Consider the following 17,981-nt stretch of genomic DNA (forward strand, 5'->3'; position numbering starts at 1 on the left):
TTGTTTCTTATTCAAGGTTTCTGATCCCAACACCTCTCTAGGAGTTCTAGGAGTGGGAAGGAACTATGACTTAGAGTCTGTTTCAATTCTGGCCAATTTTGACTAGTTCAAAGAAAACGCGTGAGGGGTCATTTGTAGTATCATTTAAAAGCCCTTTTGACCGTGGTTCGAATTTTTCTAAATTTGGTGAAAATATCTCAGTCCATAGACACTGAACCCAATTTTTCGTTTTCCAGATAATTTACATCAGATATAATTCAAGTATTAATGGGTAGCCTCCAAATTAAATTCTTCTACAATTTTATTTCTACCTTGTTCATTCATTACTACAGATCAGATAAAAGCCCTTTTGCATCCTTATTCAATTGCCCTCTATACAAAAAAAAACAGGACATTTTGGGTAAGGAAAATTAAAAAAAAAAAAATTTTGTTTTCTATGATTGATTGTTTTTGCAATCATAGAGTTTAAAACAGAAACGGGCTCTCCGTGATTTGAGTTTTTATTTCGGTAATTTCAAATTCCCTTAGTTCATATCAAATAGTTTTTGGAAAAAAAATATCGAAAACCTTACAGATTGAAAGAAATATTTTTAAAAAAATCGAAAAAACATTGAAAACTTTTTGGACAATATCTAAGTGTAAAATCTTGAGTCGTACGAAATGAATACGACCAATTAGCTAGCCTCAATTCAATTTAAAACAATTTTGTTGTGCGAGATAACTCGCCACGCATCAATAATTCGCGTTACGCTCTCAGAATTATGAATAAACTCTCAAAGCGCGCATAATTTAGTCCAGAACAAAAAAAATTTTGCAATTTTCAAATCCCCAGATTTTTATAAAAAATAATCCGAGGTGAAATATTTTTGTTTATTTGAACTCAGACAGTCGATGTCTTCAACGGGGAATAAAAAAATTTTTGTTGAAAATTATTATTTCGAATGGTGAAAATTGACTGAATAAAAAAACCATATCGAGCATAAATATTCCGTTTTCTTCAGAGTTCGGAACAATAACACTCGTTCAACTCAAGTGAGCTAGCAAGCGTAGAGTTATACTACGAATTCATTTTTGTAAACCCATCTCGCAAATAAAATTCGTTGGTTTTTATTTCGCCAGACATTTCGGGTTTGAAAGCATCTGTTGTATTTGATTTATTGATAGCTAGTGTTCGAACAATTGAATACCACTCGCGTGCAATTAGCAGCTGCTCGCTTAGGAAAACTAGTGATAAATTTGCCATATACTTTTATTTCCTAATCGAGCAGCTGCTAATTGCAAGCGAGTGGTATTTAATTGTTTGGTTCACTCGTTTTCGCGCTTTCGATTTCAACTCGAAATTTGAGTTGTCAAATATATCCATTTAGGCAATGGGTATAACCGGAAAGACCCAGTTCTGGCTTCTTTTTAGATAGAATGCATTAGAGTTTAGTGGTGGAGGAATCGAGTGATACGTTTTTTTAGCAATTTACCGGATCGATACTTGAACGTTTTTTTTTAAATTTCAAGTCAAATTGTTCGTGATTTTGACATATCTGAGCTTTTTGTTTCAGACTTAGAGTTTTTGCTAAATATTGAATCTCTTTCTAGGAGAAGTAAGGAACTATGACGTGGGGTCTGTTTTAATTCTAGCTGATTTTGACTAGCTCAAAGAAAAATCTTAGGGATCTATTGTGGTATCATGTGAAAGCCCTTTTAATTGTGGTTTGGCTTCTCTAAAAATTGAGGAAATTGCCTCATTGTCGATCAATTTTTTTTGAGTTTTCTGTTTTCAAGACCAAATTAGATAATGGATTATACAAGTTTTAGAGGCTGTCCTCCGCATTAAATTCTACTGCCAATTCATTATACTTATAATATTAAACATATTAACTTGAGTGCATCATAAATTGATTCATTTGATGAAAAATAATTTGAAATTTTTTAAATGAAATTGGGTAATCAACAGTATAAAATAGCTATTCGGTATCAAAAATGACGCCTTGATTTGAAGTTCATACTTTCTACATAATAAAGTTTCAAAATTAATCCGTGTTAAGGGTTAAATTTTTTTGGTAGGTTACTTAGCAGGTGGGCGGGGGAGAATGTACAGATGATCCGAAAAGCAAAGATTTTTGTTAAGAAAAATAACGATTTCGTCTGAGAATTTTTTCCCTTAATTCTGTCTCTCAGTTTGACCTAAATGTTTTCCGAACTCTTCTATTACACCAAAAAGACTCGGATTGACTTACAATTTTTGAACTGCGCACAAGTTTTATGAACCGTGCCAAAAATGTAACTCTGAGCCCAATGCTGCATTTTCGACCACAAAATTGCGCTTTCCAGCACATGCACCCCTTCAAATAACGACATTTACAGGCGCCCATAGAACATTTTTCTGGTTAGTCTCGCCAAAAATTGGACGTCGCGCATTAAGTACCAGTGGAAAGAACGAAGGGCTGGAAAGCGTGCACTTTAGATTTTCTTTTTCTACTTTCTCTGATAGTAGGACGGAATTATGGCTAAAGTTTGTTTACAGGTTTCAAATATCTAAAAATGATTGATTTTGTAATGATAATAAAAGCTTTTCGAGTCGTGATTTGGACTGACTTTTGTTTTCTTATTTAGGAATTTAGGAACATCGGTACAAATGACGTCAAAAGTTTATATGCTTTTTGTTCTGACTATGTGCAAAAATGATTGAATTTTGTATTCGGGGGATGAGGGATGAACTTTGTATTCAGGTGGATTTTTTAGTTTTTTTTGTTCGACGCAAAATCAGCTATCACAAATAATCATCCCGGGTTGACCAAAACTTCTAATCATACAATTTCCATTTATGAAAAACTTCTTGTCATACAATTCCATACAATGCCATACGTACAGAACATTGTATGAAATCTCTATGATAAAGATTTTTCCATAAATGAATATTGTATGATAGGTGTTTTTCCATAAACCAAAAATTTTGATTTTTTCTTTCAACATTTAGTTTCTGAAAACTTTTTGGTTGTGTTCGCAACCGAACACAAGTGACAAAGACCTTGGTTACTCAAAACACCAAAGGTTGGACGGTCTTGCATATACAATGCATAGCAAACGACCTGAATTTGGATGTTTTTCACAATTGATATAACAAAAGTAACGAACTTTTATTTTTTGGTAAAATTTTTTAATGATGCTTATTTTAGATTTTTGAGTTTTCAAAATATCAGACATTGATCAAGGTTTACATTAACACCCCATACAAAAGAAATAGAAATTTTCAGCATTTTTGAAAAAAAATTTTAAGTGAAAAGAAAATAAAAGCCAATTTTATCGTATCCAGGACTACGTTATGCACACAAGTGACAAAGACCTTGGTTACTCAAAACACCAAAGGTTGGACGGTCTTGCATATACAATGCATAGCAAACGACCTGAATTTGGATGTTTTTCACAATTGATATAACAAAAGTAACGAACTTTTATTTTTTGGTAAAATTTTTTAATGATGCTTATTTTAGATTTTTGAGTTTTCAAAATATCAGACATTGATCAAGGTTTACATTAACACCCCATTCAAAAGAAATAGAAATTTTCAGCGTTTTTGAAAAAAAATTTTAAGTGAAAAGAAAATAAAAGCCAATTTTATCGTATCCAGGACTACGTTATGCACACAAAATATTAAATTTTGCACGCAAAAAAAAATTTCGAAAAATGTTTGTTTGCGTACGAAATTCGATTTGCGGTTGAAAAAAAAACAAAAAATTTTTTGGGCCAAATTTTCAAAATTACTTGGAAAATTTTTTGTGTCGCCATCAAAAAAATGCCAGTCATACAATTCCCATATATGGGAATTGTATGATAAGCATTTTTTTCAAAAAAACGAGAACCTCAGTTTTTATCACCAGACTGTTTTATAAGAATCAAACATCCACAGAAATAAGTTTATACCAGTTTTCAACCATTTTTAGAAATTGTATGAAAATTGTATGACAAGCATTTTTCCATACACTTGATGTATGGAATTGTATGATAACGATTTTCGGTGTATGGAGGTCAACCCGGGATAGGAGAAATTTGAGTGATGCATCATTTTAAAGCATTTCCAGTAATAATTTGAACATAAAATTAAAAAAAAAATTTTCTTTGTTGTTATAAATGCTTAATTTAAGCGTTAAAGTTTAATTTTACTCGACTTGATTTATTTTTTTTGGAGTTTTTTTAGCTCATTTTTGGATACAAAAAGTCAAAAATTCAGTGCAAAAAAAATGAATCTTTTTGTTTTCTTGTCATTTTTCTACATGAAATGTTTTCCAATTTGCTGATTTTACTATGGCTATCGAATATACCTCAGCTCCTTTTGTTCAGATTTTTTTTTATCACAGCACGCAGAAAAAACTTTATAATTTGAAAAAAAAATTGTACTTTTTAAGACTGTGGTCGGAACATTTTGTGCTACTTGCACAGTAACCGGCTATGCTTGTTCCGATTTTAAAATGTCTTTTTTTCATATATTTTGATGCTGTGTATAGAACTGCCTGCTTGCGTTCGATCAATAATAAATGAAACACTTAGCAGTTCAGATGGATAAATAATTAACGATTTTCCTTTTTGTTGCATTTCTGGTAAGGAAATTGTAATTTCTGAAATGCGGGAAAATTTTAGATGATTTATTTTGAATTCAACTATAATTTGAGAAAATTTTTTATTCGTAAAATTGCCTAGTATAATAATTTTTGACATTCAGACAAAGAAAAACAGAATGATGATGACGCTGTTCCAAGCAGCGTCAAAAGGGAACTTAGAAGCGGTGAAAGACATTCTGAGAAATGCTTCAGACCAGAGCACAGATATTACGGAAAAGAAAAATGCAGCACTGCTTGGTAAGTTTTAACCATACTATTTTTTCTGTTTGTGCACATCTAGAAAGTAGACTTCAAGGGGAGGAAAACCAGTATAACTTTGAAACTTTGTTCGAGAGTTTGAACAATACACATTTCATTTAGTTCAATTATTTTTGTTAGTTATAAATATTTTAACCATGTGTGTATTTATATACCAGATGATTATTTATATACAAAATAAGAAAAATCTACAATTTTGAGGGTGTAGGGTAATCTAATTCGTACCAGTAGTTCTTAATTAGACACAAATTGTATTAAATCTATAAGAAAACATGCGATTTCAGAACATTTTCTTAGGGGTTGCAATTAAGAATTTTGTCAACTTCCATGAACCAACCAATACTTCATGCAAATTAAGCGGGAAGCCAAAGTGTCCAGGAGTTCGTAACGATACGAGTAGTTAATCTCATTTTTCTTGGACTTTGGGACAACTAGATACTTGAGCTGAGTTTTATTTCTTATTTCGCTTCAAAAGTGTGTTTTTGTTTCGACCGCGTCCTTGGCATAGGTTGTTCTAGAGCTCAAGGAAAGCTCATAGCAAAGGGGGGACCCTTTGGGTCGGCAAGTGGTCGAATCCCCGAGGGGGAAGGTGAAGTTCTCATCGTTCAAGCGTCATAGCAGCATACACTCGTTCATCAGACTGAAAGAATGATGAGGTTTTGATGTTTAGCGACCAAACTGGGGTCTTTCTGTTATACGGCCCACAAAGTATTCTTTTTGCCACGCCATTTTGAAAGTTTGATCATAATGCTCGAACCTGATTGGTTGAAATTGATACCCGCGAAAAGATTTCTCAGCGGTTTGCATGAAATTAGAAGCTTACTTAACAGTTTGATAGTTTGGGCCGTATAACAGAGAAGACCCCCTAACTGTAACATTTCGATGGTCTTTGTCAATAGTGCCTAGACTCAAATTTTAGTAAACAGTACCAAGAGTAGCAGCGAGCTGTTCAATTAATCCAGAATGATCCGATCAGAATTATCAAGGCCGAAAACTAAGATTTCGAAGACGAAAGAAACTAACACAATTGAGAGCATCAAAAGATGCCATACCGAGTTCAATGTTTCTTCGCTATGTTCTCTGATTGGGCCAAAAAGTAACTTTTTTGAACTACGTTTCTCGATGCAAAGAACTTTTTCGAGTTTTCCATTGCAGTTCTTCGAATTCAGAGAATGTTGCTTCCAAATTGATATATCACTCGACTTGTCCTTGAAACTCCTTTTCTTGAGTCAAAAAGTAAATTATTTTATCTAAGTTTTCTCGATGCAAAGAACTTTTTCGAATTTTCCATAGCAGTTCTTATTGCGAGAGAAATGGTTTCGAAATGATATATCACTCGACTTGTCTTGCGAACTCATTTTCTTAGGTCAAAAAGTAAATTTTTTAGTTACGTTTTCTCCGTGCAAAAATAATTTCGAATGTTTCATTGTAGTTCCAACCGCAACAAAGTTGGTTTCGAAATGATATTTCGCTGGAATTGTCCTGGAAACTCCGTTTCTTAGGTCAAAAAGTAAATTATTTGAATTACGTTTTCTCAATGCAAAGAATGTTTTCGAAGTTTCCATAGCAGTTCTTATTGCGAGAGAAATGGCCTCAGAATCATTTAACCTTCGACGTGTCCTGAGAACTCCTTTTCTCAGGTGGTCATATTAAAAACTAGGATTTAAAATTACAAACGAAATTTGAAAACTGTTTAATTTTTCCAGAACAACATTTTCAGCAGGTCTTTTAATAGCGCCCCTTATTAGGTTTTGGTAGGATTTTAGTTTACAGTGAAATTCTCACTGTTCAAGCGCTATAGAATCATACACTCGTTCATTACAGTAAAAGAATGACGCGTTTTTGATGTTGCAACCAAACTGGAGTCTTTTCCGTAGCCCACAAAGTATTCGTTTTGCCATTTTGAAAGTTTGATCATGATGCTCGAACCTGATTGGTTGAAACTGATACCCGCGAAAATATTTCAGTGGTTTCCATGAAATTAGAAGCTTACTTAACTGTTTCATAGTTTGGGCCGTATAAAAGAGAAGACCCCTAACTGTAACATTTTGATTGTCTTTGTTAACAGTGCCAACATTCAAAATTCAGTAAGCAATACCAAAATTAGCAGTGAGCTGTTCAATTAATCTAGAATGATACGATCAGAATTATCAAGGCCGAAAACTAAGACTTCGAAGACGAAAGAATCTAACACAACTGAGAGCATCAAAAGATGCCATACCGAGTTCAATGTTTCTTCGCTATGTTCTCTGATTGGGCCAAAAAGTAACTTATTTGAACTACGTTTCTCGATGCAAAGAACTTTTTCGAGTTTTCCATTGCAGTTCGAATTCAGAGAATGTTGCTTCCAAATTGATATATCACTCGACTTGTCCTTGAAACTCCTTTTCTTGATCAAAAAGTAAATTATTTGATCTAAGTTTTCTCGATGCAAAGAACTTTTTCGAATTTTCCATAGCAGTTCTTATTGCGAGAGAAATGGTTTCGAAATGATATGACTCGACTTGTCCAGGGAACTCCTTTTCTTAGGTCAAAAAATAAATTGTTTTAGTTACGTTTTCACTTTGCAAAATTGTTTTCGAATTTTTCATTGCAGTTCCAATCGCAATAAAGCTGGTTTCAAAATGATATATTGCTCGAAATGTCCTGGAAATTCCTTTTCTTAGGTCAAAAAGTAAACTTTTTGAACTACGTTTTCTCAATGCAAAGAATGTTTTTGAAGTTTCGGTAGCAGTTCTTATTGCAAGAGAAATGGCCTCAAAATCATATAACCTTTGACCTGTCCTGAGAACTCTTTTTCTCAGGTGGTCATATTAAAAACTGGGATTTAAAATTACAAACGAAATTTGAAAACTGTTTAATTTTTCCAGAACAACATTTTCAGCAGGTCTTTTAATAGCGCCCCTTATTAGGTTTTGGTAGGATTTTAGTTTACAGTGAAATTTTCACTGTTCAAGCGTTATAGAATCATACACTCGTTCATTACAGTAAAAGAATGACGCGTTTTCGATGTTGCAACCAAACTGGAGTCTTTTCCGTAGCCCACAAAGTATTCGTTTTGCCATTTTGAAAGTTTGATCATGATGCTCGAATCTGATTGGTTGAAACTGATACCCGCGAAAAAAAATTCAGTGGTTTCCATGAAATTAGAAGCTTACTTAACTGTTTCATAGTTTGGGCCGTATAACAGAGAAGACCCCTAACTATAACATTTTGATTGTCTTTGTCAACAGTGCCAACATTCAAAATTCAGTAAGCAATACCAAAATTAGCAGCGAGCTGTTCAATTAATCTAGAATGATCCGATCAGAATTAACAAGGCCGAAAACTAAGACTTCGAAGACGAAAGAATCTAACACAATTGAGAGCATCAAAAGATGCCATACCGAGTTCAATGTTTCTTCGCTATGTTCTCTGATTGGGCCAAAAAGTAACTTATTTGAACTACGTTTCTCGATGCAAAGAATTTTTTCGAGTTTTCCATTGCAGTTCGAATTCAGAGAATGTTGCTTCCAAATTGATATATCACTCGACTTGTCCTTGAAACTCCTTTTCTTGATCAAAAAGTAAATTATTTGATCTAAGTTTTCTCGATGCAAAGAACGTTTTCGAATTTTCCATAGCAGTTCTTATTGCGAGAAAAATGGTTTCGAAATGATATATGACTCGACTTGTCCAGGGAACTCCTTTTCTTAGGTCAAAAAATAAATTGTTTTAGTTACGTTTTCACCTTGCAAAATTGTTTTCGAATTTTTCATTGCAGTTCCAATCGCAATAAAGCTGGTTTTAAAATGATATATTGCTCGAAATGTCCTGGAAACTCCTTTTCTTAGGTCAAAAAGTAAACTTTTTGAACTACGTTTTCTCAATGCAAAGAATGTTTTTGAAGTTTTGATAGCAGTTCTTATTGCGAGAGAAATGGCCTCAAAATCATTTAACCTTCGACGTGTCCTGAAAACTCCTTTTCTCAGGTGGTCATATTAAAAACTGGGATTTAAAATTACAAACTAAATTTTAAAACTGTTTAATTTTTCCAGAACAACATTTTCAGCAGGTCTTTTAATAGCGCCCCTTATTAGGTTTTGGTAGGATTTTAGTTTACAGTGAAATTCTCATTGTTCAAGCGTTATAGAATCATACACTCGTTCAACACAGTAAAAGAAAGACGCGTTTTTGATGTTGCAACCAAACTGGGGTTTTTTCCGTAGCCCACAAAGTATTCTTTTTGCCATTTTGAAAGTTTGGTCATGATGCTCGAATCTGATTGGTTGAAATTGATACCCGCAAAAATATTTCAGTGGTTTCCATGAAAATAGAAGCTTACTTAACTGTTTGATAGTTTGGGCCGTATAACAGAGAAGACCCCTAACTGTATCATTTTGATTGTCTTTGTCAACAGTGCCAACATTCAAAATTCAGTAAACAATACCAAGATTACCAGCGAGCTGTTCAATTAATCTAGAATGATCCGATCAGAATTATCAAGGCCGAAAACTAAGATTTTGAAGACGAAATAATCCAACACAATTGAGAGCATCAAAAGATGCCATACCGAGTTCAATGTTTCTTCGCTATGTTCTCTGATTGGGCCAAAAAGTAACTTTTTTGAACTACGTTTCTCGATGCAAAGAACTTTTTCGAGTTTTCCATTGCAGTTCTTCGAATTCAGAGAATGTTGCTTCCAAATTGATATATCACTCGACTTGTCCTTGAAACTCCTTTTCTTGAGTCAAAAAGTAAATTATTTTATCTAAGTTTTCTCGATGCAAAGAACGTTTTCGAATTTTCCCTAGCAGTTCTTATTGCGAGAGAAATGGTTTCGAAATGATATATGACTCGACTTGTCCAGGGAACTCCTTTTCTTAGGTCAAAAAATAAATTGTTTTAGTTACGTTTTCACCTTGCAAAATTGTTTTCGAATTTTTCATTGCAGTTCCAATCGCAATAAAGCTGGTTTCAAAATGATATATTGCTCGAAATGTCCTGGAAACTCCTTTTCTTAGGTCAAAAAATAAATTGTTTTAGTTACGTTTTCACCTTGCAAAATTGTTTTCGAATTTTTTATTGCAGTTCCAATCGCAATAAAGCTGGTTTCAAAATGATATATTGCTCGAAATGTCCTGGAAACTCCTTTTCTTAGGTCAAAAAGTAAATTTTTTGAACTAAGTTTTCTCAATGCAAAGAATGTTTTTGAAGTTTCGATAGCAGTTATTATTGCGAGAGAAATGGCCTCAAAATCATATAACCTTCGACGTGTCCTGAAAACTCCTTTTCTCAGGTGGTCATATTAAAAACTGGGATTTAAAATTACAAACTAAATTTGAAATTTGTTAAATTTTTCCAGAACAACATTTTCAGCAGGTCTTTTAATAGCGCCCCTTATTAGGTTTTGGTAGGATTTTAGTTTACAGTGAAATTCTCATTGTTCAAGCGTTATAGAATCTAGATGTTCAATTAATCTAGAATGATCCGATCAGAATTATCAAGGCCGAAAACTAAGATTTCGAAGACGAAAGAATCTAACACAATTGAGAGCGTCAAAAGATGCCATACCGAGTTCAATGTTTCTTCGCTATGATCTCTGATTGGGTCAAAAGTAACTTGTTTGAATTACGTTTCTCGATGCAAAAAACTTTTTCGAGTTTTCCATTGCAGTTCTTCGAATTCAGAGAATGTTGCTTCCAAATTGATATATCACTCGACTTGTCCTTGAAACTCCTTTTCTTGAGTCAAAAAGTAAATTATTTTATCTAAGTTTTCTGGATGCAAAGAACGTTTTCGAATTTTCCATAGCAGTTCTTATTGCGAGAGAAATGGTTTCAAAATGATATAAGACTCGACGTGTCCCGAAGACTCCTTTTCTCAGGTGGCCAGAACAAAAACTTTGATTTAATTTTTTTACCCGTTGCTGCGTTTGACACATCCAATTTTTTCACGAAGGCGGCAATTGGAGGAATTTGAACTACGGGTCGGGGAACCCCCTCAACGGCAAGAACAGCAAATTCGGACTGGCGGTTGTTTCTTCCGATCAGCATCAACGTTAGCGATGCTTTGGAGTTTCATAAAATGGCCCTTCCTACTACAATTCCTGCACGTCACATTGCTTGCTGGACAACTCTGATTGTGACTTGCAGTGAAATTGTTCCCACAGAAACGACACAATTTTACTTCTTTAGGGGTCCTCCTCTGGGACATTTAGAATTTGATTGTGCCCGGCTGATTCGGTCCGACAAATTTTTACTTTGGACACGAAAAGTGGCTTCCTGTTTTATCCTGAAGTTTTGCGAGGATTTTGACCCATGATGGGATGAACTGCCCGCTGGTGCAGTTCATCCCATCTCAGCTGTTTTTCTCAGCTGTTTTTCGCAAACTTGAGGCCATTTGAGCGTTTTTTTTCCTGCAATAGCGCAGACTTCAGGGTCTCTTTGGGAGTAATGCGAGGAAACTGGTTTCAAAATGATATATCACTGGACTGTACAAAAAGTCGTAAAGTTGAATTGGATAACATTGCCGCTTGATTTTTCCAATTCCCTTGAATGCGTGTGAGGTATTTCTTGAATGATTTTTCTTTAAAAAGTTTTTTTTTCCATAAAACTCGTCCTAATATAGAAAAAAAGTTATTGCTCCTTTTTTCATTTTCCTTGACGCGGTTATTTATTTTTCTTCCAATGTTTATGAAATTTACGGAATGTGTGTGCTCAATTTCATTTTTTCTCCACTCAAAAATCGAATCACTGAGTACCAGTTGTGGAAAGATACTTTCAACATCTGGAAAATATAAATTAGATTGCATAATCTCAATAAAGTAAATGATTCCGCTCAAAATCAAATATATACCGATACAAAGATACAGATATTCCGTCAGTTTCATCAAAATTTGGAAGAACGAGTGCACCGCATTACAAACCAGAAACAAATATTTAAAACATTGTGCATCTCAAAATTAAAGCTCAAATTGCAAAATTTTGGAAAATCAAATTATTTTTACGAATTGGGAAAAATGATAAAAGATGCATCCGCATATTGGAGTGATGATACCTGGTTTGGCGCAAATTCGAGATAATCCAAATTTGATTTGGTTAAGTTTGCGCGCATTTTTTCTTTATTCGAACCCTTTAACAAGGTGCGGAAACCACTGATTTCAAGGAGTGCGAAACAGTCTCAAATTTTGTTTGATGCAGATTCCACGACTCACTGGTCTGCTCCAAGTTAAATTTTACACTGCTTGTCTTTGTTATGAAATATTCAATTTTTTCTCATAATTTTTCTGATACCCTAGGAAATAAACCTACCCTCTGCTAACAAGCTCGCAACACGTTGGCGCGACTACGGCAGTTATTATTGCAAGCTCGCAACGCGTGAACCGCTTGGTTTTATGCTGTTTGAGCAACAAACAATTAATCAATTTATTCTTTGGCGAAAATTTCAAACCCATAGAATTCAAGATGAAAACTTATGCGACTGATTTTCTAAAATACTTTGGGTCCTATGAACGTTGGGGCCTGTGTGAGTTCAATGCTCCAAGCAACCAGACCAAATGTAAACTTTGTCTCTCTGCAAATTTTGAAAACTCCATTATCTAACTGCTCCCCAGAGCCTTTCATTTTATTCCTACTTATTCGTATTTGGATACCTAATCTCATTACTAATTGTTCCGATTTCTTTGGCGCGCGCTCCCAGTCAAAATGAATTTATGTTTGAACCAAAGGCGCTTTCATAAAAGTTTCAAAGTTGCTGAGCCAAAAATGATGCCATAGAATAGTCCCAGACGGTGGAACTTTTGATAGGTTGGGGAATCGAATCCCTGAGGAGGAAGCTTCCGCCTACTAGAGTATCTGCCAAGCTTAAGCAGAAGAAGAGACAACAGCATACCCCTTCTACTACAGTTCGTCTTCTCAGCACCTAAGAAACAAACTTAATTTTAGAATGAAACAGTTTCCAATGTCTGATCACATTTCTGTAATTCTTGAACTTGATAAAAGTTAAGAGGCTGAAAGAATTTAATTTCTAATCTCGTTTGCAAGTTTACATGTGAGCAACTCTTTTACAATCCTTCGGATGGATTCATTTGAACTTTGTATTGGGGATCATTTTAAGCTCGTACTTGTTCAGACAAAAAGAATCTATTCAACCGCTTCTTTACTTCATTTTTCAAACACTTTTGTTTTTGTGATGTTACGCCGCTCTATACTTTGTCTTCTAGCTTTTTGAAAACAGACACCATCTCGTTTGATGAAGTATTCCAATTTCCGCAAAAGATTCTTCATCTCCAAATGATTCTTCATCTGTTTATTTTGATAGTTTAACTCCTGCGTACTTCACAAGTTTTGCACAAATCAAAATTGTCCATTGGTGATTAGACTTTACGAAAAAAATTGTGAAGCGCAAACTCTGCCTGACTCTTGGTAAACTGCTTATGTTACTTTTCTGTACGAGGAAGACAATCTTAGCAGCGTTATGTATTGCCATCCAATCAGTTACCGAAAATTATTGATTGGGTTGAAAGAGACTTTATTTGATTGTAATATTTGGAAGTCAGGCAAATTTTGAAGTTCACGATTTGTTTTCATGTCCCGGAATCAATTCCAACCCAGCTTTTGACCTTCTGAGATGATCTTTTTCAATTACATGAATTTAGCGCTTCACTTATCAGAAACATGGTCTCGCTTTAGCTATAATGTATTGTCTATATAATTGTTGCTAATTGCAAGATATAATTTTTTTACTTTGAAGTGTTGCGCAAAAAAAATGATAAATACTCTTCCTTACTCCTTCATTGAATTTTTGTGAGTGTTTTGATGATTTTACTTAATAATCCATGTGATAAATTCCAAATGCGCATCTGAAATTTTGAAAGCAAAACTTGTTGAGAAAATTTTAACTGATGATTACTTGTTTCATGATTTACAAGTCTTAGCGTATTTTTAAACTATTTCGAGACAACTCGGCTAAATCATTTTTTGCCAATTGACTATTACGTTTATACTTTAAGAAAAATAATTGCATGTGTAGGTTGCAACAATTGGCTCAATACGCGAGTAGGTTGTCGAATTTGTCCACATTTTTGGGTGTTCGTGAAAACTTCACCAAACAAAAAAAATTGGCAGCAAAATCTGACAAAAAATTCCAATTGGGCTACCAAGTTTTCCTCCTCAGAAAACTGGAGAAATCTAAACGACATTGCTTGCAACCTGAAACAGATTTGAAGACCAATTGCTTGATATTGACGATTATTGGGATAATACTTTAGAAGTTTGCCAAAACTTGTAGGAATAAAAACCAGGAGGTGTTTTGTTTCTATTGAATAGTCTGGTTAAAATATCTTTAAAATGTTTTATATCTTTTCGCTTCTTTTCGAAAATTGGAGTCTTCATTCCTTTCGAAAACATACAAAGTTCATGCTTTTTTTTCAAAATCATGGCATTTGGATATTTGTAGTTTTTGTGCTATTTGGGAATTGTGCCACTGATTTGAAACGTAGTCATTTTTTCACACTGATTAGTTTTGTTGGCAAAAAACACACCCGAAGTTGTTGAACTTCAGTAAACAAACTGACAATTTTGTCAAAGAAATTAGAAAGATTACGAGGCCAAACTGTGCATTTTGTGAAATCTAAGCAGAGTCCGCAAGATGCTAAAATCAAATTGGTTGTGGAATCCATTACAATGCTACCTTTCCTTGATTTTTATTGCTGTTTTGAGTTTCATTTACAAATAGCCAAATCCTTGCGCCGCTGATAGTTGCTGAAAAAACAAGCGATTTTTTTGGAATCCGCTACAGTATTGCAGAATCCGGAACAGTTTATGGAGTCCATGAGCAAATTATATATCATGTGCATAGAACAATCGCGTTTTTGCGGAGTCCATATCTGCATGCGGCTTTCGCAAACTCTAGGCCGAATGCCCAAATTGTAAGCGGAATCCGTAAAATAGGCGGGTTCCTCATTTTGTTTATGGATTCAGTAACAAATATAGTAGCATTTTAGTTTAAACCTTTTCTTACCATGTGTTCACCGGCGAGCTCAATCTGAATTACTGCCTGAGTCCAATCGATCCCAATTCTTGTCAGCTTCATTCCTGCCAAATCAATTCCTTCTAACTTTCATTTCTTGCCAACTCAAACGTTCAATCTTAATTCCTCCCAATTAACTTACTCTCAAACGTTCAATCTTAACTCCTCCCAATTAACTTACTCTCAAACGTTCAATCTTAATTACTGCCATCTGAACAAACTGAAGTAATATATTTAATCAGTTCACTTCAATCGCACAATTGCACAATTCAATCATTCGTTTCAATTTAGCCTCAACTGCAATACATTCAAATTACAAGACATGAGGGATAAGAAAAAACCAGAATAATTGAAGTTTTAAAAATCGGTATTCGATGAGAAGAAAACGCATACCAAATTTTATTGCAGTAAAATAACTCTCAAATCATCTAAACGATATTAAAACAGACCATTAATCACAAAATGAACTTTCTGCGTCTGCTATTATCGAAATTATAAATGAGTGATTCAAACTTTTCAGTGCACATATTCAAAGATGAATATTACTTCAATAGCTTAAAGTGATGTAAAACATTTAAAACTGAAATTTTCCCCCATAACTGAAGCTCTATAAGCAAAACAGTTTTTTGGAGGTGTATTTTTAGAGATATTGCGTAAATCTACAAAAAAAAATCGGTGCTAATCTTGAATGAAGTGAATACTTTTTAGAAGGTTCCTTATACAAACTGAGATGCCCTTTTCTGAGCAAAGTGAGATTTCAGCGGCGGCTATGTACGGACAGGACAGAATAGCGGATGTGTTGGTGAGGAATGGGGCGGAGTGCAACTACTGCAGCAACTCAGACCAACACACAGCCCTCCACTGGGCCAGCTACAGGGGCCACCCCAGTGTGGTGGAGATACTACTCGCATCAAATGCAGATGTGCGTCAACACCTCATAGCAAAATGAGATCTTTTTTTTTAAATACTTTTTAGTCATGGAACCCTCTGGGCCGCGGCAGAATGCATATGACCCTCTTATACTAGAACTGAATCTCTCCAGGCGTTGGGTGTTACGGGTGACTCCTGTTATCTTCGCAAAATAAGAATAAACAGTCCAACAACTAAAAAAAAACTAGAATTGACTTTCAGAGCATGATTAATTAGTCATTAATTTTTCTTCTTAAAAATCAAAAATTGCAGTATTGGAACATTATTATGGTAATTTTTCACCACATGATTATTCAGAATGTTTATAACACAATGATGCTCTCTCTTTTAGGTGGATCAGCAAGACAAAGATGGCAACACAGCCCTGATGTTTGCCAGTTCCAAAGGGTTCCAGCACATTGTTCGTATTCTTCTCGAGTACAAGGCAGACACGAGGATCAGAAACAAACTGAATGAAACTGCAATTCACGTCGCATGTAAATTGTGGCGGCCTTTGACGTTGCAATTTGTAATGACTTTTTGGAGGTGTAATTTTGAAGAGAAAAAATTGCGTATTTCTACAAAATAGTTCTGTGCTAATCTTGAATGAAGTAAATACTGCCCTGACCTTTTTCGTGCAAAGTGAGGTTTCAACGGTGGCTGTGTGAAAAATGGACACGTGAAAAATTGACCGACAAGCATTCAGCAGACTTTTTTCTTTTTGGCTTCTATTTTTTTTTCAAATTAGATCAGAGTTATCGGAACCGTATTTTTTTTACTTGCACAACAACCAGCTCATCATGTTTTTTTTTGTTCATTATACCTGTTTTCTGTTGAAGGTCTCGGTTGTGACAGTGCAGTTATTGTGAAATTCCTGGTCAAGTTCGGATCGTATGTGAATCAGCCGGGGAGACACGGGTGGACGCCATTGCACTACTGCGCCGAGTACGAGCGGGTGCAGTCGTGTCGGGTACTGCTCGAGGCAAGAGCCGATCCCACTCTGGTGGACAGCATAAAGGTTTTTACTGACGACAATGTTGTCAATTTCCTACCTTCGAGTTCCAATTTTCCTTGTCATACCTTTTCTTCCTATTTTATTTCTTTTTTCATGTTTCTTTTTCATTTTTTCATCTTGTTTCTTTTTTTCCGTATTTTCGTTTCTATCTTGTTTTCGTTTTTGGAGGTTTTTTTCTGCTGTGGTTTCAATTTGTCTTGTTCTTGTTATTAGAATTATGTTTTCCTCCTTGTCCTGCCGAAGTAACCCTGGGTTCCTCTCTCAACCCGAGTCCAGCAAAGGAAACGCAATTGCCTTTTGCGTGAGTTTGCTGCTTTGAATTTACGAGGCAGAAGCTTGAAGTTTCAAGCTAATAAAAGGCAGAATTGAAGAGGGTTTACAAGGAAAGAGAGATAGAAGAGTTTGAGCCGCACATCTTTCAGCTGGCAATTTTGCGAAAAGAGTCCGTTGTGGACAAGGACTGGGGGAGGGGGTGTGAATTGGGTTGACCACAATTTACATCTTGCACGTAGAATACTTGAATTTGTTTTCTGTTTTTCGTAGTTTTAATTGATGCAATATACAGCTTTCCCATGCAATATACAGCTTTCAATATACAGCTTTCCCGTTAGCTAAAATTGTTTACAGGACACCCCATTAGACATAGTAGAAGACAAAGAAACATGCGGGGAGGAGATCCGATCTCTACTGAGTGAAGCCACTCACTCATGGAATGCCAGAGCAGAAGAGGAGTCTAAATCCAACACACCCACACCCCGAAAGGTCACCCCGGCTGCGAATTCCCCGGCCGCCCCTTCCCCGACGGCTACTGTAGCACCAGAAATTGAAACTGGGTCAATTGAAGAGGATGAAAAAGAAGGCATCTTACATGAGTCACAGAATGATCACAACGATGACGATGATGGCGATGATGATGAGCATGAGTCGACTTTAGACAAACCAACAATCTAAACTTATCGAGAACTGGTTATCCGATAAATATTTTTTGACGAAGAGTTGAATAAAGCAATTAAGTTGAAAATACAATTTCGATGGATAGATGCATATCACTTATATGTAGATCACCTAATAAATCTTTTTAAAAAGACTTATTACAATTCTGAAGTTTTCAAAATAATTTACAATCAGTTGGACGAGGCACATAAAAATCTGTTTACCATATTGATTTGTACAAAAAT

At 35.0% G+C, this 17,981-nt stretch overlaps 1 protein-coding gene across 1 annotated transcript in view; it reads left to right on the forward strand.

Annotated features, from left to right (window-relative positions):
- Positions 1 to 17,864, forward strand: part of LOC134854153 (protein phosphatase 1 regulatory subunit 12A-like) — a 69,307-nt gene extending 51,443 nt beyond the window's left edge. Inside the window, exons 5-8 of the mRNA XM_063870279.1 lie at positions 15,641 to 15,801; positions 16,141 to 16,285; positions 16,628 to 16,806; positions 17,431 to 17,864. Coding sequence (XP_063726349.1) covers positions 15,641 to 15,801; positions 16,141 to 16,285; positions 16,628 to 16,806; positions 17,431 to 17,754 — 809 coding nt within the window. The 3' untranslated portion in view covers positions 17,755 to 17,864. The remainder of the gene's footprint in view (positions 1 to 15,640; positions 15,802 to 16,140; positions 16,286 to 16,627; positions 16,807 to 17,430) is intronic.
- Positions 17,865 to 17,981: the final 117 nt, after the last annotated feature.

This window comes from Symsagittifera roscoffensis, chromosome 9 (genome assembly GCF_963678635.1).
Source record: "Symsagittifera roscoffensis chromosome 9, txSymRosc1.1, whole genome shotgun sequence".
Lineage (NCBI taxonomy): Eukaryota > Metazoa > Xenacoelomorpha > Acoela > Convolutidae > Symsagittifera > Symsagittifera roscoffensis.